The sequence below is a fragment of the Rattus norvegicus genome, chromosome 16, assembly GCF_021556685.1.
Source record: "Rattus norvegicus strain SHRSP/BbbUtx chromosome 16, alternate assembly SHRSP_T2T, whole genome shotgun sequence".
Lineage (NCBI taxonomy): Eukaryota > Metazoa > Chordata > Mammalia > Rodentia > Muridae > Rattus > Rattus norvegicus.
In genome coordinates, this window is record NC_141549.1 from 7,779,189 (window position 1) to 7,802,428 (window position 23,240).

At 50.2% G+C, this 23,240-nt stretch overlaps 1 protein-coding gene across 3 annotated transcripts in view; it reads right to left on the bottom strand.

The window, feature by feature from the left end:
- Chat (choline O-acetyltransferase) overlaps positions 1-23,240 on the bottom strand; it is a 59,576-nt gene that overhangs the window by 32,605 nt on the left and 3,731 nt on the right. The window contains 7 exon segments of one of the 3 annotated variants that reach the window (NM_001170593.1): positions 5,672-5,849; positions 7,813-7,993; positions 12,993-13,046; positions 14,263-14,381; positions 15,567-15,758; positions 19,682-19,782; positions 21,741-21,931. In NM_001170593.1, the coding sequence (NP_001164064.1) occupies positions 5,672-5,849; positions 7,813-7,993; positions 12,993-13,046; positions 14,263-14,381; positions 15,567-15,758; positions 19,682-19,744 (787 nt within the window). In that variant the 5' untranslated portion in view covers positions 19,745-19,782; positions 21,741-21,931. 3 annotated transcript variants of the gene reach the window in all.

Sequence of the window (23,240 nt, forward strand, 5' to 3'; positions counted from 1 at the left end):
TGGAAGGAGAAAGGCTGTCAGTGTAAAGATGTGACCAATTCCCTGCTCCACTGGCTGTCAGCTGACCGGAGGAGGACTTGTTCTGACTAGAGGGCACATTTCCTGTGAGCAGTATCCATGGTCAGTCTGCTGGATAGCACCTCTCTGGCCTGCGCCAATGCGGAAAAGAAAGGTGGGACCACTGGACTTCTGCTGGGAGTTGGGATCTATGACGTCTGGGAATGGCTCAACAATAACGCTGAGTCCCTTTGGGCCCCAGCAAACCCATGAAGGAGCATGGCTGGCTATGGAGATTCCTCCTATTCCCCATCTTCATGTCTGCCCCAAGAGCACTTGGTCCTCACCTACTGCATGGCTAACCTGTCTATAAATACTCCATCCACCTGCTTCAACTGCAGCCTGGTGCTCCCACCTGGTGCCCTGCAATCAGACACTACTGTTTTCCTTCATATCTATATATCTGGGGCCAAATTGGGTAAGTGCCTTCTCAGTCATCCATGTCCCTCATCCTCTTCCTTCCATTTGGATCTAGAGCCTGCAATTAGTTCCCCTTGCCCCCTCTTTGGCTCCTTGTCACTACACTGTGCCGATCTCTTCCCTGGCATGAATACTTGGGCTCTTGAATCACATTCTCCTTTCATGTTATCACTGCCATCCCCATTCTCTGCAACTCAAACATCCATGTGGATGGATGTGTGAGCCCATACCCCCTTCTCTCTATTCCTGGACCAACCTCATCTCTGACTGACCACAGCACCCATTGGGGACTTATCTCTATTGGAAGCCAGCCCCTTACCTCTAAAAGAGCTTGTTACGTTAAATGGGGCTTCATCAGTGTGGATCTTCATCCAATAGGACTGGCCTCTTTATAAGGAGAAAGGGTAGCAAGGACACAGAGCTACACATAAAATGACAGTGTAGGGTCCCAGGCTGAAGCTGTCACCTGCAAGGCACTAAAGAGAGACCCTGGTGGTGGACTTCAGCCTCCTGAACCATGAGGCCATCCACTCTATTGTTAACCACAGCCGGTGGCACTTGGCGGTGGCAGGCTGAGCACACCACTACAGTGGCTCACTCCACTCAGATTCCAGCAGCTTAGCACAACTTGCCCAACCACCTCCCCCCATCTCCTCGGAGGAGCTGAACTGTGTGTGTGTGTGTGTGTGTGTGTGTGTGTGTGTGTGTGTGTGTGTGTGTGTACAGAGTCTACTGTAATAATGTTAAGTAGCTGTTACTAAGACTGATGGTTCACAAAACCAAAGAGTCCAGAAACATCTATATCATTCCAGGGATGTTTCCTACACACACACACACACACACACACACACACACACACACACACACACACCCAAGAGGCTACTTTACATAATTTTCTGTCCTCAGAACCCAGCCCTCACTTCTCTTAGCTCACACCATGATTCTGCCCACCCCTGACCAGGAGCCATCTCTGGGAGCCTCCCTATAATCTACCATGCCGGCTGTAGCCCCACGGGTCTTGAACCCCTTGTCTCTATCTGCTTTTACCTTTGCAAATATTCCCTACCCTTACCCACCACCCCCTCCTTGGCAGCTCCCTTTTTCTGTTCCTTTGAGGCACCTGCCCGTCCACAACTGTGCACTTACTTGCCCTCCTATGACCTGTTTCCTGGCCCCTACCCTCTTCCAGAAATACCCCAGTATTCTGCTTTTTTAAATCCCCACTTTTCTGAACAGTCACCCACATGCGTTAGGTCTAGTTGCTGACCACCTCATGAACAATTCCCTGCTGCTGTTTCTACTCATATATGCACTGGTAATTTCTCCCCTCTTGCCACAACCTCGTCAAGCTCACAGACAGCTTCGAGGTTGAAAAGCTCAGTAGCTCCTCTCTGAGCTATTCTTTCTTAGTCTCTCAACAGCCTTCCATGTGGCTGAACACTCGCTCCTCCTCCCCTTCCCCATCTTGTACTTGCCAGGGTGTTTTGAGTCTTTCTCTGCTTAACCCCAAGACCCGGTTCCATTTCCAGATGATCTCATCTGGGCCATAACTTTAAATGATACTTACGGTCTGATGTCTTTCGAATTTATAACCGTTTTGATCTCTCTCTCTCTCTCTCTCCCTCTCGCTTTCTCCCTCTCTTCCTCTCGCTCTTGCTCCAGACACATAGATCTAACGTGACACGTCCACTTAGATGACTCAGGGTGGCCCAAATCAAATGTGTGCGGACAGGATCTCTCCATTTTCAGCTCGTTCCTCGCCTCAGCAAATGATACCAGCGTCCACTCAGAGGATCAAATAAGAAACCCAGAGGTCTTCATCTTTCCCCCTTCCTTCCTGGTGATGCTTCCCCCCTGAGACAGACTCACCCACATTCTTTCCTTTTCCCTCTCAGGCCTCGGCCATGCGGCCATCAATAGTTCACTTGGAGACAGAAATCATTTCTGAGATAGTTTCCCTGTTCCCCTCAGTGGTGGCTCTGGGGAAGAGGGTGCCACTCCGGGAGGAATTGGTTTCCAGAGACACTGCCAGTGGTACTAATTGGATTAATTGATTTGCCCAAGGGGAGGTGTGTGTGATGCCTTTCTGCTGAACTTCCTTTATAAACAGCACTTCCATTCAGAAAGCCAGATCGAGAGCCATTAACAAATTAATTCCGATTAGTGCTGCCCAAGCACTCAGACCTTAAGGCAACCCCATTCAGTCATCCCGGGCCTGGCCTGCTAATAAAGTGGAAACTATCCAGGCAGCAGAGGTGATTATTTTGATGCCTGCCTCCATTTCCGGAGGGAAAAAGAGCAGGGTGTGATTTCACTACAGTCTTCTGAGGGAATTAACCACCTTCAAATTCTAAGTTATTAATTCCACAACATGGCAGTCATATCCGTGAAAAAATGGATTTGGGGCACATACGTCTGTGTCCTTTGCAGTCCTCTTTTTAGGAGCAAGTATTCAGCAGGTGCTCAATATTTAGGTGAAAGAATAATTAACTGGTAAGTGGTAATTCTGTCTATCTGTCTGTCTGTCTGGATCAAGTATCCTTAGCAAGCCTTCATTATGTTATTTAATATGTGCAATTTTATGACTGCTGTGGCTGGCCTGGCAGATTTGGAGGTTAAACCAAACAGGCTCCTGTCCTCCCAGACCCTCCAGCCAGGGTTGGGGGGGGGGGAGGCAGAGCACTAAGCAGTCAGGAAGGAACTTCCAGCAGGATAGCAAGTCATTTAGGATAAGAAATTGGGTCAAGGGGACTGGAGGGATGGTCTAGGGTTAAGAGCACTCAGTGTTCTTTTGAGGATATGAATTTGGCCCAGAACCCACCCACATATGGGGGTTCCGTGACTGCCTGTAAGTCCAGCTCCAGAGATCTAGTTCGCTCTTCCGGACTCTATGGGCACCTGCACCCATACACGTATTACCTGCCCCTAACACAACCACACTCAGGGTTGGGAAAGAGAAATGAGAGTAAATCTTTAAAATGCAGATCAAGATGACAGAGTGTTGCTAGCAAGGCCGAAAACTTAGGAAGGCATGAAGCCCTGGCACTTGAGTTGAGCTGGGCATGGTACACAGGAGTGACCAAGTCTGGAGGAAGAACTTTCTGAGACGGGGCCTGGACAAGGCACCTGGGAGCCAGGACACCTGACCAGCACAGGTGTCTTTGCTCACCAGCCACTCTTCTTATGATTTCTAGAACAGGGCACCTTGGGCCACTCATGTGGTACCTGCTACTCCTATTGCTCCGTAAGGGTAAAAATGGCATTCTGGTATCTTTGGACTTCTTTATGCGTTGTCCTGTTCCTGTCACTGGCCTGCATGGGGACTTTGACCTCTGTGTCTCACATCCTAGATCTAGCTTAGTCTCCTCAGTTACACACACAGAGCCTGGATTGTGGCCTGGTCCTGTGCAATCCCTAGCAGTGGGTAAGGGTCCTGGAAGTCCGGCTTCTTGTTACGTGATGTCCACCATAGGCAAGGAAGGAAGCCATTCCTCCATGGATGGATGGCTTTTGGTTTGAAAAGTAGTTTCTAGAGGATGACTGAAAACTTTTAAAACTGGGGCTGGCAGACACTAGGCAAAGTCAGGGGAACCCTGAAGAAGAAGGGGGAGTAAAGATTCTAGGAGCCGGAGGGGTGAAGGACACCATAAGAACATGGCCTACAGAATCAACTAAGCAGGAACCATAAGGGCTCACAGAGATTGAACGACAGCCATGATCCTGCATGGGTTTGAGCTAGGTCCTCTAGATATACATTACAGTTGTGTAGCTTGGTGTCCTTGTGGGTCCCCTAACAGTGGTGGTCTGGGTGTCTCTGACTCTTTTGCCTGCACTTGGGACCCTTTTCCTCCTACTGGATCACCTTGTCCAGCCTTGATACCAGGGTTCATTCCTGGTCTTGTTGAAATTTGTTATGTCCTGTTTGGTTGATGTCCTTGGGAAGCCTGCTCTCTCTCTCTCTCTCTCTCTCTCTCTCTCTCTCTCTCTCTCAGAATGAGTATGGATTTAGAGGGGAGGGGAGGTTGGAGGGGGGGCTGGGAGGAGTGGAGGTAGGAGAAACTGCAATAAAGAATGAAAATTCAAACCAACAAGCAAATAAAAATTGGGGACGGACAGGTAGGTGAATTGAGAGAAATGCTTGACCTACAAGCGTAAGGGCTTCAGTTTGACTCCCAAGAACACATGTAAAGTTAAATTTAAAAACCACACTGAGCAAGGCTGGGTGTGTTAGTGCACCCCTTTAACCCAGGAACTCAGGAGGCAGAGGCAGAGGCAGATAGATCTCTCTTGAGTTTGAGGCCAACCTGGTCTGCATAGAGAAACTCTGCCTGGAGAAACCAAAACCAACCAAACAACCAAAAAAACAAAACAAAACAAAACAAAACAAAACAAAACAAAACAACAACAACCCACACTGATCACTGATCATAGTATAACACACTGGTTCTAATCTCAGCATGGGGAAGGGCTGAGACAGATGGATCTCTGGGGCGTTCTGGCTAACCAGCCTTGCTTACTTGCTGAGTTCCAGGAAGTGAAAGATACTGCCTCAAAACGGGACACCTGATGAATGACTGCTAAGGTTGTCCTCTGACCTCCATATGAACACATGCACACACATGTGCACTCACATACACATGAACATGAACACACACAGAGCGGGGAAGTGGGGAGGGAAGGACTGGGGAGAGTAACTGGATTTCTAGTGAAGACGTTTAGAAGCTTCACAAGGAACGGTTGGTATGACATGAGTCACGTCCAAGTTGAAAAGACCTAGAACCGAGAAACCATATGAAGAAGGAAGCCAACTAAACTCCCAGAAATGGTCACCACACCAAGACCCCGTCTGCCTGCTCTTTCTGTGACTCGCGGCTCCAAATGAACACCACACATCCCGCCCGTAAAACACAGCTGCTAGCAGTCCCGGGCCTTCCTCTCTCTCAAAACCTCCTGCGCTCGGTATTCCCGGATGACCCACCATTCTAGGGCTCCTTTATCTCACCCAGAAAGTTGGAGTTACCATCACGCAGAGCATAAGCGCTCCCTTCTGTTTCAAGGCTCCCCACTGCTCCACCCTGAGGGCTGAGCATCCCGCGCTATGGCTGATGGGAATGAGATTGTGTGCTTAACCCTGGAGGAGGAAAAGCTAATGGGCATGAGGATGAGATGGAGATGGGCTGATACTGCAGCTAACCTTTTAAGAGGACCGTCCTGGCCTTGGCCCACTCGCTCCTCCCGTCTGACGTCAGCAGGCCGATTGGAGGCAGGCGTTCATCCTCGTTGGACGCCATTTTGACTATCTTTCTCAACTGAGTGAACAGATCACCCTCACTGAGACGGCGGAAATTAATGACAACATCCAAGACAAAGAACTGTGGGGGAAACAGGTCAAACACATCACTTGTGGCAGACAGCCCAAGGCTCCAGGCCTTCACAGAGCCTTCACAGAGCCTTCACAGAGAAGCTCAGGCCCAAGGTTCCCGGGGTGTTTAATGGTTCTGAGCTGTTTAGTTTTGGAGAACGTCCAAAGCTGTTGACTGTACTCGGACTCTAAGCTCTCCCTAGCACAGGGCAGATTAAACCTAGCTGTGAGAAAGCCTTTTCGTTCCTCTCTTTTTTATTTTTATTTTATTTTTATTTTTTTTTGTGGTTCCTAGAGTGTGTGAAAAATCGTCATGTTTGCAGAGAGTCAGGTATAAACCGGAACAGCCACTGTTTGAAGGCAGTGTTAATCAAAGTTAAGAGGGCTTGTCTGTGACTCAGCAGCTGCCCTTGTATATGCAGAATTTAGCCCAGGGCTTAGAGAAGCACATCCGTGTGCACCAGAAGAATGTGAAAAACCGTGTGCAGATTAGACCTTTTGATTTAGCAAAGCAGCAGAAAGAACCTGTCTGGTTTGGGGAGTATATTGGATAAGCAAAATGAAGTACACCTATCCAGTGCGCAGTGAACTAGATCAAACAACTGTAGACAGAGTTGTGGCTATAGATCTAAACGACAACAATAACATCGTCGACAACAGCAGTAACAACAACAAGCCAACAGTTGTAGACAAATATTGAAATAAAAAACAACACACAAAACACCGGGCACGTCTATGCACATGCATCTGTGTATGCATGAGCTTGGCATGTTCTACAGCTTTGAAAGCCAGATCCTCGGACTTGGCAAAGGGTCTCTTTCTCTACACAGCCTGCCACATCCTTTTCAGTATACAGACACAAGTAATTGCCCCACCCATCACCCTCATCGAAGTCCATGAAGCCTGATCTATGGTTGTTTCCCAAAGGCTTGGATAGCGTGCCATGTGGAGGCGGAGAAACACTTAGTTTGACTCCCTTTGAATGAAGATGAAGAAAGGTTTTTGTTTTGTGGCTGTCTGGTCAGGGTGTTGTTAGATAGGCTGGGAAGTCTCCTGCTAGCTTTTAAGCCCTCAAATGGTGGTCACAGCTACCCTCAGAGGACAGGCTTTCCCCAAGCTCTCAGTTTACTGAAATGAGCTCAGGAATAAAGCATTAGACAATAAGAACGATGTAGGGTAGGATGCAGGGATGGTTGTCAAACTTAAGCTTTCAGTATAAAAAGATAGTAAGACCCCTCCCCAATCCCCAATCATTGCTACATAAAATATTTTGGAAAGCATCATCATACAGGCTATCTAGTGTGGTAGGCACCAGGTGGGGTCAATAGCCTTCATGCTTAACTTGTTCCCCTGCTGTAGGGACCCATATTGGCCCTGTAGAACCATGTCTATCTACCTGGCTGGACTTGGGCAGTGGGTAGGACCTGGGATCCTTCTTCCTCTTAAACACACCATTAGCTTATCCAAGCCTCACTTTCTCACCTGTCAAAGGAAGACTCAAAGGGCTGCCTCTACAGGGTTATTGTGAACAATTTCATAAAATTGGTAAATGTAAGTTCTGGACCCACAGTCTTACACAGGGAGGTCTTGTCTGTTAGTCCTTACTCTGTCCACCCATTTGATTTCAAGGAAGGATATGGACTATGTAAAATGAATTGCTGTGAAGATGAAGGCTCCAGGGCCACACTGGACCTCATTCATGACCCTAAGCCCTTGCCTTCTTAGGGATACAAACCCAGGGGATTCATTCCTTAACTGAATATTCTTTCCATTCTTACAATTCGGCTGCTGAAGAGACATGGACAGACTGAGTAGGAAGTCCTATGGCGGGGTGCTTCATGCCCCAAGCTCACTGTATGACTCGGGAACCAGCCTGCATGCTTGTGAAGAAGCAAGAATGGATGATCACACCTAGCCATTGTGTGTTCCACATCCTCCCCAGGTCTGAGAACCTGTGGCAAGGGGCCACTTACCTGGTTGCAGCAGGCCACGATGACATGCTCAGGCTCGGGCATGATACTGCTCTTCTGGGCCACCAGTGTGTCCTGGGTATGGCCAGGAAGCCGGTAAGAGGAGAAGAGTCTGTAATATTGCTTCATACAGAGGGGCTGCCCTGAGAGCTGCCCCTTGGCCCAGTCAGTGGGAAGGGAGTGGCTGGAAGGGGAGAGGGTGAGAGGACAGAGGAGGAGAGAAGGCATTGGGATGGGCTCTATGGTAACCTCATTTTTTTCTCTTTTTGAAGGTTTGTACATCAAACACAGGGCCATATGCATGCTAATCGAATACTCTACCACTGTGTTTCTACCCTGTAACTTCTTGTTGCGGTTAGGCTAGTGGTGCTTACAAGGCCGCTGCTGCAGGGCCGTCCTTCATCTTGTGAAGTAACAGATTGTTCTGCAGTTCGTGGGGCACTTCAGAATTTCCACAACTCCACCCTCACCCCAGTCTCAGGTAATACACATGTCATTTTTCCCGTCTAACTCTCTGTGCCTTTGCTTACACTGATCTTTTCTTGGCACACCTTTCCCTCTACCCCGGTGCTCCTTTGTCTTTTTAAGACAATTCCTCCTTCAAGAGTTTATTCTTTATTACCTTTCCTGGAAACTTTCTCAAAGTTCAAAGTAGAACTTGGAGCTATTTGTCATGTGGTTTCTGAATGATATGTTTGTCATTCCACCCATCTATTCGTCATTCATCTATACTCTATCCATCCATCTGCCCATCTATCTATCCACCCATCCATCCATCCACCCACCCACCCATCCATGCATCCATGCACCCACCATCCATCTATCCATCTATCCATCCATCTATCCACCATCCACCCATCCATTCATCCATTCACCCACCCATCCATGCATCCATGCACCCATCTACCCATCCACATCTATCCATCCATCCACCATCCACAATCCATCTATCCACCCACCCATCATCCACCATCCATCTATCCATCCATCCACCATCCACAATTCATCCATCCATCCATCCATCCATGCATGCATCCATCCACCCACCATCCATCCATCCATCCACCCACCATCCACCATCCATCCATCTATCCATCCATCTATCTATCCATCCACCATCCATCTATCCATCCATCCACCCACCATCCATCCACCCATCCATCCATCTACCCAGCCACCCAGCCACCCTCCCTCATGTACCTGTTCATCTATTATTCAACCTCCCACACATCACCCACCTACCCATCCATACATCCAGCATCCACCCACAACCATCATGCATGCATCCATACATCCATCTACTTCTCATTTTTCTGTCATGCCTCTATCCATACACTATCTATTCGTCTATCCATATACTATCAATGTATACATTTATAAACCACTATTATACATTAACTCAGTGGTTCTCAACCTATGGGTGGTGACCCACTTAGGCAACAGAGGTTGCCTAAGACCACTTAAAAACACTGATCTTTACATTACAGTTATGAAGTAGCAACAAAAAGTAATTTTATGGTTGTGGGGGGCGTTACCACAACATGAGGGTCGCAGCATTAGGAAGGTTGAGAACCACTGCATAAACCCATCCATACATCTATCGATTCACTACCATCCATCCATCCATCCATCCATCCATCCATCCATCCATCCACCAGCAGCGTGTATACAACCCCTTAAATAGCCATCCATCTATAGTCTACCCATCCACCCACTAATTCACCATATATCCATCTTCTGTGCGATGAATGAGAAATGCACCACCATAGGCTCAGTATTTGAACACTTGACCTCCACTTGATGGCCTTGTTTGGGGAGGTACAGAATCTTTAGGAGGTGTAGACTTGATGGAGTATGTGCATCACTGGAGATGGACTTTAAGAGTTTATAACATCACTCTACTTCCTTGAGCTCTTTGTGCACTCCTCTCTCTCCCTCCTTCTCTCTCCCATTCTTACTCCCTCTCTCTGCTTTATATGTGCTGTTTGAATGTGTTCAGTCTTCCTTCCTTCCTTCCTTCCTTCCTTCCTTCCTTCCTTCCTTCCTTCGTTCCTCCCTCCCTCCCTCCCTTCCTTCCTTTCTTCCTTCCTTTCTTATCTCCCTGGTTGTTTCTATGCCTTCCTTACCATTCTTCTATTTCCCCCTCCCTGTCCCCAAACCATAGGCCAAAATAAACTCTTCCTTCCAAAGCTGCTTTTGACCCTGGCACTTGATGACAGCAACGGGAAAGTAACTAATGCACCACTTACTCATCTGCTCCTCTTCATGCATCCGTCCATCCACCCACTCACTCTCTCCTGCCAACATAAAACCATCCACCCCCTGGGGTTGGGGATTTGGCTCAGTGGTAGAGCGCTTGCCTAGGAAGCGCAAGGTCCTGGGTTCAATCCCCAGCCCCGAAAGAAAGAAAAGAAAAGAAAAGAAAAGAAAAAAAAACCATCCACCCCCATGCATTCACCCACCAATTCATTTGTCTGTCCACCATGAATGTGTGCACACACGCAATTATTCATCCACCACACATGCATTCATGAAGAATTTACCCATCACTCTCCATCCACTGTGCATCTAACCATCCACCATGCGTTCATCTCCCCACCATTCATCCAGCTATTGACCTGGTCTCCATCCACTGACCCATCTATTCTCTGGCCCTTTCAGTTTCTAAAGTTTGCTGAGCACTTCTAGTCGGGCACTATTCTGAGGTCTGGTGAATGCAACGATAATTAGACACAATTTTCCCATGCTGACTTCTTATGGGTCCTGGGATGTGTGACTGGGAGGTATATTGCAAATTGGCAGTCTGGAGTATTTCAGGCAGGTCGAGTGACAAGCAGGGGCAGGAGCCCAGAACTAAGGGGAAGTCTCATAAAGGCCTGCTTGACTGAGCTGAGCCCAAAAGGGCAAGAAGCTTCCAGGCAGATGGGCTAGGCGGGGTGCCCCATGGCACTGCACTCATAGTGAGGATTTGAGGGAAATTTCATGACTGACTTACTTATGTAAGCATTTGGATACTTACATGTATCCAAAAGCATTTGTAGCAATGGTGTGAAGTTTATGCCAACTGAATTCAAAAGTAGAACACGTGGTCTTGTGTTTTACACTTGAGAACTTTTTCTAGTAATTATTTTTTAGTTGTATTTTACACTATTCAGGAGTAAAGACCCTTCTCAGGAGACAGTCTGAGGGTTACCAGTGGGCCAATGGAAAGCGGAAAGTAAGCAGAAGGTTGCAACTGAATGAAGAATGGAGAAAAGGCTACTAAAACGGACAGGGACAGGCCCAGGGCTGTGGTGGCAGGGTAGAAGTTGGCCGCTTAGGCTTGGTGCATTAAAATCCCCATGGTAGCTCTGAGAGGCAGAATCAGGCTTTGAATTAGTTTCCCTCTTTTCCCCTTGGTGCTAAGCGCTGAACCGCAGATCTCATTCATGCTACACACCATCACAGAAACACAGCACTCCCAATTCTGACCTGTGGGGGGGCCTGCATGCATGTGTTGGGAGGGTTGTATTTGATTTTTCAGTACTGAAGACTAAACCCAGGGCCTCACCCATGCAAGGCGAGGGCTTTATCACTGAGCTATATTCCCAGTATGTCCTGTCCTGTTTTTGCTTTTTTAATAGCTCTGCTTGTGTAGGGAGAGGACCAAAGTCTGCCCCAGGAAACATCAGGAAGACAACTGTAGTGACAGTAGAAAATAATGTGGGTCAGGCGGGAAGGATGCTTGGGACCTGGCTGGGGTAGGTAGTGACCTCATCTGAACACCATGGATGTCATGGAGGGAGAGACTCCTGGACCTACAGATTGGGATGCACTACTGCCTGTACTGAGAAGACAGGGTGGGTACAGAAGAAAGCACATGGGAGAGGCACACAGAACTCTAATGGGTCCTTTGTAGTGACCAGCAGACACCCCAGTGGAGATGTCCAAGGTCTAGGGAAGGGATGGGGGTTTTATTTTATGTCAGTTGAGAACCTTCTGAGAGCAGGTAAGAGGCCAAGCTTCCTTTTATCTTCCAGACATCAGTACACTGGAAATGAAGAGCTAGTTAATGGGTTGCCCTACCCAGACTCTTCCAAAGTTCCAGCCTATGATATTTTCAAGTACCGGACACACAAACCTTTATGTGGGATTCTGTGGAAACAGGCACCCGTGCGCATGCACATAATATGCTCACGGATTCACATATATCTGCACACTCAAGTGAGAGTTGGGGCGGGGGTGGTGAAACATGGATGGTTCTGTAGTCCCTGGGTTCTGCTGCCAGGGTTGGAATCTTCGCTCCTTCCTCTACAGCCAGAATGCTGAAAGGGACAGGCTCTCTGACGACAGAGATGCTGTGTGAATGAAGGAGTGAGTTCTACAAGGAGTTCAGGCTCAGTCCGAGGAAGAAGGGAAGCTGTGGGAACATGGCTGGAAGGGGCAACTCACAGGCCCGTCATTCCAGTATGGAAAGAGAGCTATCAGACTGGCCCCAGGTCAGTGCTCTGGCTAAAACCCATTTCAGATTCAGGTGTGCTGACCCTAGGGCCAGAGCCTCACCTCTCTCACCCTCTTCCCCAGAAAGGAAAGTTGGGTAAACAGTGACTGGGATCAACATAGAATGGAGAGCGAAGACTGCCCCCCAACCCCCATGCCTTGTGGCTTTCCTACTTCTCAGCTGTTTGGCCATGGATACATTTCAAACCCTCTCTGAGCTTCACTTGCATATCCATGCATAGGACACTTCCTTCAGGTCCCTCCTTCATTCCAGCATCCATAGCTCCAGTTACCACATAGTTCCCAGTGCCCCAGGGTTGGCTAGAAGGGAGACAATTCTCTAGCATTAAGGAGAACTTGCTGCCGGCATAGCTGCCACCATCTACAGGAGTATGATGCATACACTGAGCTAGAATGGGCATGTGGACACCAAGGCTCAAAATGGGAGGCATCAAAGTGGAGAAAGACGAGGTCAGGAGGGAGAGCCCTTCTCAAAGGTCAGAGAAAGGCTGGGCTTATTTTAGCAGCCAGGAGAGGGGGGGCTAATGCAAGGTTCTGGTGCTGGCAGTGGGCAAGAGACATCACATAACTGAGTAAAAGACTAGATCTCTGCCCTCCGGAGCACCCAGTTTGTCCTGGAGACAGATGTGAGAGGAGACAGCCAGGCAGAGCTCTACCTATCCCGAGCTGGGGCCCCGGCCTACCTGTCCAGCAGAGTTTTGTAGCTAAGCACACCAGAGATGAGGCAGGCTGCAAATCTGCAGGGACGTGGAGAGAGGAGTGTTGTCAGTCAGCCCCGCCACCCCCACTCTCCCACCTCTCCTTTTTCCTTCCTAACTTCCTCCTCCCTTCCCTCTCCTGCCATGCCTTCCATGCCCCCTCCCTCTGCTCCAAACTCACCCATGTATCACCTGCCATATGTCAGGCCCATGTGCACTAATGGGGTGTGGGTAGCACTGCCCCTCCCCCAGTGCTGTCAGCGCGCTTGCGGATTAAAAATGGTCCTTCGGTGAGAACTGGGGGATGGCTTAGCTCTTGGGGTGGGGAGAGGAAGCCAGAATCACTTTGAGGAAAAAAGAGGTGCCTGAAGAGGCAGGGAAGGGAAGGTGAGGGGTGAGGCTCCCTCTGGACAAGGCCAGACCTGTGGCTGGATCTTTTGGGAAATGTAGTCTCCTGGGGGCAAGCCTGCAATTTTGACCCTCTTAGTGGCTAATGAAAAGGAAAGTGAGTTCTGGGAGAAAAGCCTCAGGGACTGGTTGGAGGAGACAGTGCCATCGTAACTGTCTATGGATGACGAGGCCCGGCTTAATTGCACAAGAGGAAAATGCCCCTCAGATGCAATTTGGAGAACTGTCTTCAGAATCCATCCATCCTCATTCTTCCTTTTAGAGGAGAGGGGGGCAAGTGGGAGCTAGGCCTAGGGTGTGCCTATGTTCACCCCACTGAGACATTAGGAGGATGAAATCCTGACAGATTCCAACAGGGAGAGCCTTCTTCCCCGCCCCTACCCACACTGCCACCATTCTCAACGCACCTAGAGGCCCTTTAAGCTGCTCACTGAGCTCTGAAATTGCAGCAGATGGCAGCTGTACCGGCAGGGAGGGGAGTGCCTCCCCAGGAGTCTGAAGCAGGGCTCCAGGGGCTCAGAGGAACTCTCAGACACCTGGGCCAGCATGTCCCAGTCGGAACTACTTTTAAGCGGCAGCTCATAGACCCAGGTCAGAACTGCTATGTGGGTCCCTGAGGCCAATGGCCCCCATTAGCACCATCGAATAAATGTGTTTATCGTGGAGTGATAGCAAGCTTAACCTCCCTCTGGCCTGATGTCTGGCACTGGGAGAAGATGGCTTGTCTTTCTTGGCCTCGGGAAGCTCAGTCAATGCACAAGCTGTAGCCTCTCCTTCCTGGTGAGGCCAGACCCCACATCTCAGGTGGATTTCCCTGCTGAGCACCCAGGGGGCTTCATGGCCTCACCTTAGCTGGTCATTGGTGTCTTGGAAGTGCTGCCGAGCAAAGATCACAGCAGGGCTGGAGTTGACTGGCAGGGCCAGGCGGTTGTTCAGGTACATGTCATTCAGCCAGTATTCAGAGACCTGCCAGGGAGCACAGGGAGGGGCGCCATTACATCTGACCCCTACGCAGCCCTCCTAAACAGGCACTGTGTTAGCAGAGGCCATCAGTCCTATTCTGCCTGCACTGAATCAGGCCCTGCTTGGTCGATCATCCATCCATCCATCCATCCATCCATCATCCATCATCCATCCATCATCCATCCATCCATCATCCATCCATCCATCCTCCATCCATCATCCATCCATCATCCATCATCCATCCATCCATCCATCCATCATCCATCCATCAATCCATCCATCCATCCATCAATCCATCCATCCATCCATCATCCATCCATCCATCATCCATCCATCCATCATCCATCCTCCATCCATCCTCCATCCATCCTCCATCATCCATGCATCCATCCATCCTCCATCATCCATCCATCCATCATCCATCCTCCATCCATCCATCCATCCATTATCCATCCATCTATCCATCCATCATCCATCCATCCATCATCCATCATCCATCCATCCATCATCCATCCATCTATCCATCCATTATCCATCCATCCATTATCCATCCATCCATTATCCATCCATCCATTCATCCATCCATCATCCATCCATCCATCCTCATCCATCCATCATCCATCCATCCATCCATCATCCATCCATCCATCCATCATCCATCCATCCATCATCCATCCATCATCCATCCATCCATCCATCCATCATCCATCCTCCCATCCTCCTATTCCACAAATGCACTAAGTCCCCGCTCTGTGCTGAGCCTGAGTCTTCTTGGTTCTCCGAGTCTGCCCTTTGCTGTCACCCCATAGCATCTCCTTTACCCCTCTTCTTTTCCCACCTTTAGTGATGCATCCCTGCCCACTACCTGTCCTTGTGCCTTCATCCTGTCACTCAACTCTGCCTTCTAAGCTCAGCTCTAACCCCATCTTTCCCTGTCCCTGTCCCTAGCTGTGTCCCATCCCTCCCAGTCTCTCACCTCTTGTCGCCTTTCTCTGTCCTCCTCGTTCCCCATCTTGCCTGCCTCTCTTGCAGTCATCCAGCCTATGCTACCAGTGTGTTCCCATCTTCCGCCCATCTCCGTCTCCTCCCAAGCCCATTACCTCTTAACCTCACCCCTGTCCTTCCCTCTTCCCTCTTCCCTCTTCCCCCTCAGAGGTCTCTTGTCAGCTTCTGTCCAGAAACCCTTACCCAATTGGCTGTCTTCTCCTGTCTCTCCAAGAGCTTTTCCTGCAGGGTCTCACCCAGGCCACCAGGGGCCCCAAACCGCTTCACAATGGCCTGGCTCTTCCTGAACTGCTCTTCAGGTACCAGATGCTGCATGCACTGTAGGTAGGTGGCCAGGGTTTGCTGCAGCGGGGGCACTGGTAATTTAGGTAAGTCCTGGAAAAGACAATTGATGAGCCCCAGCTCCTTTCCTTTAATATGGTCTATACCTGTCCCTAAGTTGATGCCACAACACGTCTCCTTCTGCCCCATCCCAATTCCCCATTCTAGGACCTGTTTACTGGGCTTAGCTCAGCAGAATTATAAATGGAGGGCCCTCCTGTCTGCTGTCCCTGACACCATACTGTTCCTATGGTCTCAGGAAGACGCTAAATGCAGACGATAGGGCTGGACTCACACCCTGACCCTGCCGTTGGCACCAGACAGATCCGGGTTCACACCCTGTCCTTGCTGCAGATCACTTGTATGTCCTTGAGAAAGTCTCTCCCCCTGTGAGGGCCCAGTTCTTCTATGAAAAATGATCCTTTCACAGGATGGAAGGGATGACAGATGTGAATGTGCTAACAGCCCATAAAGGATGGGTCTGGGATGGACGGACGATCACTGGCGGTACGGCTGACTGCTGGTCACTCTCCACAGAGGAGCTGCTCCCAGCTGCATGCTCTCCGGCCTGGAAAGTGCTGTTCTTACAGAGACAGTCAATGGGCTAAGATGGCTTTGGGGGACACGACCTGCTTCCTGGAAAGGCTTCTTGGAGCAGTGGTCATCTCCTCCCTGTGCCTCTTGTTTCAAATGCCTCTAGGTATGAAACCCTGGCAAAGAATTGGTTCCATGACAGGGGCTAGAGTCAGGGAAGGCACAGTGCAAGTCTTTCCTGCCCAGATTGCTCCAGGCTTCAGCCTTTTTCATCCATAGGACACAACTCTTCCTACTTGATGGGCCCCGAGAAAATAAGAGAAAAAAATTGGCTCCAACAAACATATGTATGTTTGGTTAACTGACCTTATCCCTCCAAAGGGAATCCCAAGAACAAGCCTGTGGTCTCTGGGCTTCAAGTGAGGTGAGAGTGAGAAAGGAAGCCCCACTGGGTTCCCTGCCACACACACACACACACACACACACACACACACACACACACACACACACACACACGGGCACTGCCTGTTCCAGGTGATCAACCACAGTTGACCAGGGGCCATGTATGCTTGCTTTCTATAGCCAGGGCAGGGACTTTTGTTATCACAGATGGGGAAACTGAGACTACAGTGTAGAGAGACTGATCCTAGGTCACATAGGAATTTTTACTCAATGTATTTCCTGTTGCCTCTTCCCTCCCCATCACTCCCCTCCCCTCTCCTCCCTGCTCCTGTCCCATGCCAGGCAAATTACTGCTGAGCCACCCCCGCCCCCGTTTACTTCTCTTCCCCACGGTGTTCCTCTCCTCTCCCTCACAGCCCCTCTGCTCGTTCCTCCTGTTTCCCCTTCTCAGTCCTTGATAATATAGAAGCGACATTTTTCATGCCGTTGTTAAATTGTACACAGTTGGCGTACAGCAGGGCGCCCTTCTCCAGGGGCTCCTTCTCTATAAAGTGGGGAACTGTTTCTCTCGGGCAGCCAAGGGATCACCCTACCCTGGTGGGCTGCTGAAAGCACCTGTCTTCTCCCGAGGCTCAGCCCTGGGTGGTGGCAGAACTGATGGATGAATAAGTCCCCACCTGTCTGGTCCTGTCCCTGGAGCTCACTTACTCTGACGGGAGGTGGGGTGTCAGCAACAAACTCTGGTGCTGCTGCCCTGGGAGGCAATCAGTGTGAGTACAAGGATGGGTCTAGACAGTGTTCCATGTTGCTTAGCCCACTCCAAGAAAGCTAGGCTGGCCCCCTCCCAGCCACGCTGGCTCCTCCTCTTCTACTTATGAGGTCAGTGTGCCTAGGACTCTAGTGTCTCTAGAAGGTGTAGCTGAGGTAGTGGTCTGGCCAAGAGTGATGACAGGCAGGGTTGGGGATTTAGCTCAGTGGTAGAGCGCTTGCCTAGGAAGCGCAAGGAAGGACAAAAAAAAAAAAAAAAAAAAGTGATGACAGACTTGGCTAGAGCTGTCCCTTGTGCTGTGGCACAGACTGGGTGGTGGGTAAGATGGGCAAATCTTTTAGGCATCTCTGCTCCGGGCACGGTTCCTTCTCCATCTCTCGTGGACCTAAGACTTGGGATGTTGCAGTCTGTGCAAATTTCTGGGTGGTTCAAATGAGCCCGGCCATGGACTAGACTTAGAGACAGTGGAGAGAAAGTGTCTGCCCCCCCCCCCCCGAAGTCACATCCCATGACAGGGGAGGAGAGGGACGTGCCACGGACAGTGGCAGCAGAGGCATGGATCAGCTACAGAGGTTGGGGCAATGTTAGGAGCAGGTTTAAGTGCAGAAGACAGGAAGTTCTCATGGGACCAGGGAGGAGCGGGAAGGGTGTGGTAGAGGGGCCATCACATGTAGGAACTTGAACCGAGATGTGCTGCTCTATCTGGAAGGCTAGATGGAGCAGGAGGGAGGCTGCTTGCCCAGGGAGGGTAGTGTTGTTCCAAACCAATGGAAAAGATGATGTTTGGATGTTCCTGGGCTGAAACAGTGGCAGCAGCTGGAGCTGCTGGGATGTGCCAGGGCTTGGGAAGGGGGTTCAGCCTTGCCTAGGCAAGCACCTTGGGCTTAAAGCCATCTGAAGTGGAATTTGGGGTACAGTAGGGTTGGGGGAAGTGAGGGGGTAGGGCTTGACTGGTGCGAGGGGCTCTTGGACTTGAGAGTAAGACGTGTGGTTACCTGCATTCCCCCACACCCTAAGGCTATAGCTGGTAGTTAGAAACTGCTTCTCCCCCCAAAGCATTGACACCTGCCTCACTTGGCCCATAAGGTAATTAAGAATGGATGAAAGCCTAGTACCTCTGCCTTCATTGTGTGTGTGTGTTCGCTTTACTTGGGGTGAGACTCCTGACTGACTCTGCATGGAGGCATAATAAGCACACAAGGAGTGTCTGCCTTTAAAACAAAGCAAAGCAAAGCAAAACAAAACAACAGAGATAGCCACAAGCAATACCTATTCTAAGTACCCCCTCTACATGACAGAAAATACAAGTAATAAGAACTTAACTGTGCTGGGTGGTAGTGGCTCCCGCCTTTAATCCCAGCACTCTGGGAAGCAGAGGCAGGTGGCTCTCTGTGAGTTCGAGGCCAGCTGGATCTACAGAGCAAGGTCCAGGATGGCCAAGGTGACACAGAGAAATCCTGCCTCAAAAACGGAACTAAACAAACAAAACCAAACCAAGGGGAACCTAACCACTTCTCACAGACTCTCCAGCGCTCGATGCCAGAACCTCTGGATGTGCCCAAACCTCTCCAGTCCTTGCTCTAAACATCAATTACCTTGTACTCCCAAAACAGCACAGTCGGAAGCCTTACGGAACAGACTATCCTTCAAAGCAGAGCAATTATCCACAATAAGGAAGCTTCCTTCTGGATTAGGAAACCCTGGCAACCAAACCACTTCCTCCAAATGGTCACAGTACAACTTCTGACCACTTTGCAGACTCATAGATGAGATAACGATCACCCAGACCACATATTAAGTCTTAATCATGACTGCTTAATTGTATATATTTCTGATATATATATATATATATATATATATACATACATATGTGTATATGTATATCAGATACCAGGGTATACTCATATATCCTGATAGTTCCTCTAAAATGTCCAGCTTATGGCCATGCCTTGAGGATAGATTTAGAATCACTGGATCTCTTTACCTGACCATTTCCCCGATGTATCAAGTCTCTTTTCCCTGCCTTTTTAACATCTTGTCTCTTTAATTGATATACGGAGAACGGGCAGCTGAGTCTGGTCCATGGGGACTACTGGGACCAGAGCTGGGGTGTTTGCTCTAAGACTCTAGTAGCAAGGTTTTGAGACCCAAGAAGACAGGGCAGGGCTGCAGGAGAACACAGAGGGCCAGTGCCACTCAAGACTGCCCTGGGAATAAGAGTGTGTGAGCGAAAAGATCAGGGACAAGACACGTGGCTCAAAAGGTTACTCACCAGCTCCTCCCAGCTAGAAGCCTTTACAGGCATCTTTTGGGGAGCCTTTTCCAGGATGGGCATTGTAGTGACTCTCGCTCCAGAGTAGCAGAGCTGTAGACCTGGGAACAGAGGAGAAGCAGCGTCACATCAGTCTGAATGAATCCCATTGCCTGAGCCCCACGCCACAAGGAGGCCACTGGCTGACAGTAGTGTGTAGGGAACACCATGCCTCTGTGACTGCCATCTCAGACCTCACTCTGTGCCCCTGCCCACAGGGAACTCCGAATTCCAAGGTGGGAGAGAGTGAGTCCTGCCTTGAGCCACCGGCAATGACCTGCTTTCATGAAGCTATGACTCAAGTCTACCTGACCATCCCAGGTTGCACTGGGAGGGAGCTGGGCTGGGGTTGTCCACTCCCAGCTTACCAAGATCAGAGCACTGGAGACTTTTGATTTGCCTGGAACTCAGCACCAATTTCTCCCCAACATCGTTTCCCCAAGACTGTAACTCTCAAGTGCAAAATCATACCCGTTGGGTTCAGATTTCCCTCTCGGATGCCTGGCTTGGGTCTGGTATGGCGTAGAGAGCATGTGAGTTCAGAAAGCTCCCCCAACCCATGTGTGTACGAGTATGTATGCGAGTGTGCTTGAACGCCCGCAAATGTTCTAAGGCCCTGTGCTCTGGATGATAACCTGGGCTGCTTGAGGATTCCGTGTCTGTTAGCAAAGTGTTAACTTGGGTGGTCTGTGGGCAGTAGGCTCCAAGGTTGAGTGCGAGGGGACTCCAGAAGGGCATGACACCTACTGGAGAGTATGTGGTCAGTGCCTCTCGAGACACCTGATGGCCTTGGGAAAGGCAGATTAATTCAGAAGGTGCACTAGAAATGAGCTAAGCTAAGGACTTAGGACAGCTTTTAGAGCTGTAGGACATACGTCTTGCCCCACTAAACTAAAACCTGTGCAGATGAACAGTCAAGATTTCTACCTACCTACCCTTCATTAGCCCTCAAGAGGCTAAGGTTGACATTTAACCTGTTGGACCACCAGCGGAAGCAGTCAGGTGATGGCATAGGGCTCACGTGGTCCTGGGGAGATATCATCCAGAAAGGTGGAAGAACCAGACTCAAAGCTAAAAGGGTTTGTGGATGCCTGGTCTCAGAGGAAGGAAAGGCCTTGCATGGTGATACAGTGCACTCCCAGCACAATAATCCTTGAGCCCAACTGTGCCTAGAAATTGCTGGGTGAGTGTGTGGGTGTCCTGTCGATTACTTTTGGCCAAGACAAGGTCAAGTTAATAAAGGCTGTACCGATTATGCACCTTATGTCTCCTTTCGTGCCACCTCAGTGGGGGGAAGGGGAAAGCACTGACTGAGCCTTAAGGACTTCATACCTTGGAGAGGAGAATGGACCCCTGCCAGCCAACATTCTGATGGCTATTCTACTGCTTCCCGCAACCTCCCGCTCCTCCCTCCTAAGCTCCTTGGCCCAGGCTTAGAGAATTTGTATGTATTTGTCTTTCTGTGGTTAAGTACCCTCCCATTTCTGCTTCTATTGCCCTGGCTTGTGGGGGCACTTGGAGGTTCTCTGCTCTGCCCTTAAGGTCCAACACCATTCTGATCTGGTTTCCCAGGCTCTCAGTGCTGCCACTCCTGCAGATGTGGCACTTAATGCCAGCACTCCCCGCCTTCCCAAAAATGGCTGGAGAAAACTGAGGCCCAGGATATTTACCAACACCCCAGTACTAGACACTAAAAGCACACACGTTGGGCTTGGCAGACGTTAGACGAAGTAAAAGTAAAGGCGGGTGAAGATGAAGGGTGTCCTAAGCCCTGATAATCAAGCCCTCCCAGCCCAGGCATCCTTGCAGCTGAACCCCCGCAGTCTCCTAGATGTACCCCGACGACCACTGGTGCCTGGGACGCTGTAGATTCTGAGCTTCCGGGAGCCTCTGGGCCTGGGAGCTGTCCCTCCGTGGACAGCTCCTCCGGAAAAGAACACCTCCCCCAGGGGGACAACTCCTGGGTCCGCGGGCGCCTCAGCTCTGGCGCGCCAGCGCACCACTGCCCAGTCCTTCTCACCTGCTCTCCAGGGCTGTTCCGTGCCGAACCAGCGCTGCTGTACACCAAGCAGGGCTGGAGGCGGTTTTGTGAGCCAGAAGGATCAAGGAGGGGTGGCAGCAGTGTCAGAGGTTGGGGCTGCCGCCTAGGTTCTGTAATAGAGCCTCAGACGACGACGTTGTCAGGTCCCAGCAGCCGCCCCGACTGACTGACTGCGAGCAAACCAGCCACACCTCTCTCGACTCCCTCCCATCCCTCCTCCCTCCCCCTCTTCTCTTTTTCCCCTCCCCCTTTCCCCTCCCTGCCTCTCTTCCTCACAGTCCACTGCTCCCCCTACCCCATGCTCTGCCCTGCGCGCGATTCCCATCTTCTGCCTTCAAAAATCTGTCTAGGATAGCTTCCCACATGAGTTCCTGCACTGGCATCAGATTTAGGCTCTGGGAAGGGGTGCAGAACGTTGTCTGCCCACCGCCCCACCCCAGACTCGCTTAGTCCCCATGCTCCCCCATTCACACAGCCTCCTGAACAGCTGCTTATGCAGAACCCCTAGAGTGTTTGAGTCAGAAGAAATGTTGCCCCTCCTCACAAGGCTCAAACCTTACTGCACCCCTTTAAAATATTAAATATTAAGGAGTTGTTTGGCCGCAGTGGGACCTCCCTTCTTTTCCTTTACTATCCTATTCCTGCAGGCTCTTTTGGAAGGGAGGAGGAGACAAGGGACCACAGACTTGCTGCACTCTGATGGCAGGGGGGAGGCCCACAGACTCCTCCCAGGCAAAGTACTCCCTTGTCTCACACAAGCAGAGTCAGACAAGGACAGACAGACAGAGTACTCCTCCTACCACCACACCTCTCACACAAGAAGACTCAAAAACGACAGACAGACACACAGAGAAACAGACAGACACAAGCCCTTCTCACACAAGAAGACTCAGACCAGGACACGGACACACACACACACACACACACACACACACACACACACACACACCCCAACTGCTGACCTTCCCCCTGCATACACAGGGCTTCCATGTATAGGCAGCAGGATTCAGGAATTAGTGCACTGCCTTCAGTCTGGGCCTCCACTGTAGGAAATCAAGGACGGGGAAAGCCCCCCACCCCCATCCCTGAGTGGCCACTTGTATTCAGGACAGGATGAACTAGGGATTAGCACCAGTTCCCACATCCATCTACCTTCCATTTTCCATTCAGGACTGAGGAGAGGCGGATCCACAGGTAAGTGTCCTCTCAGTCTTCACAGAAAGAGCCTGAATCCTTAATGAACACTGTCCCCAGGCCAGGACCCTAAAAGACGGGACTACCTCCTCTTCTCTGCAGAAAACAGCTCCCTTTCTTGACAAGATGAAGCGAGTTCCCACTGTGTAGGAAAGCCCAGTCCTGGCACCCAAAATTCCTGGTGCCAGCTATCCTCCAAGGCCAGGCAGATCCTCAGGCTCCCTCGGGTGGAACCTCCAGGTGCTACACTGGACTTGGAAGGGAGAGACTGTCTGTCTGTCTGTC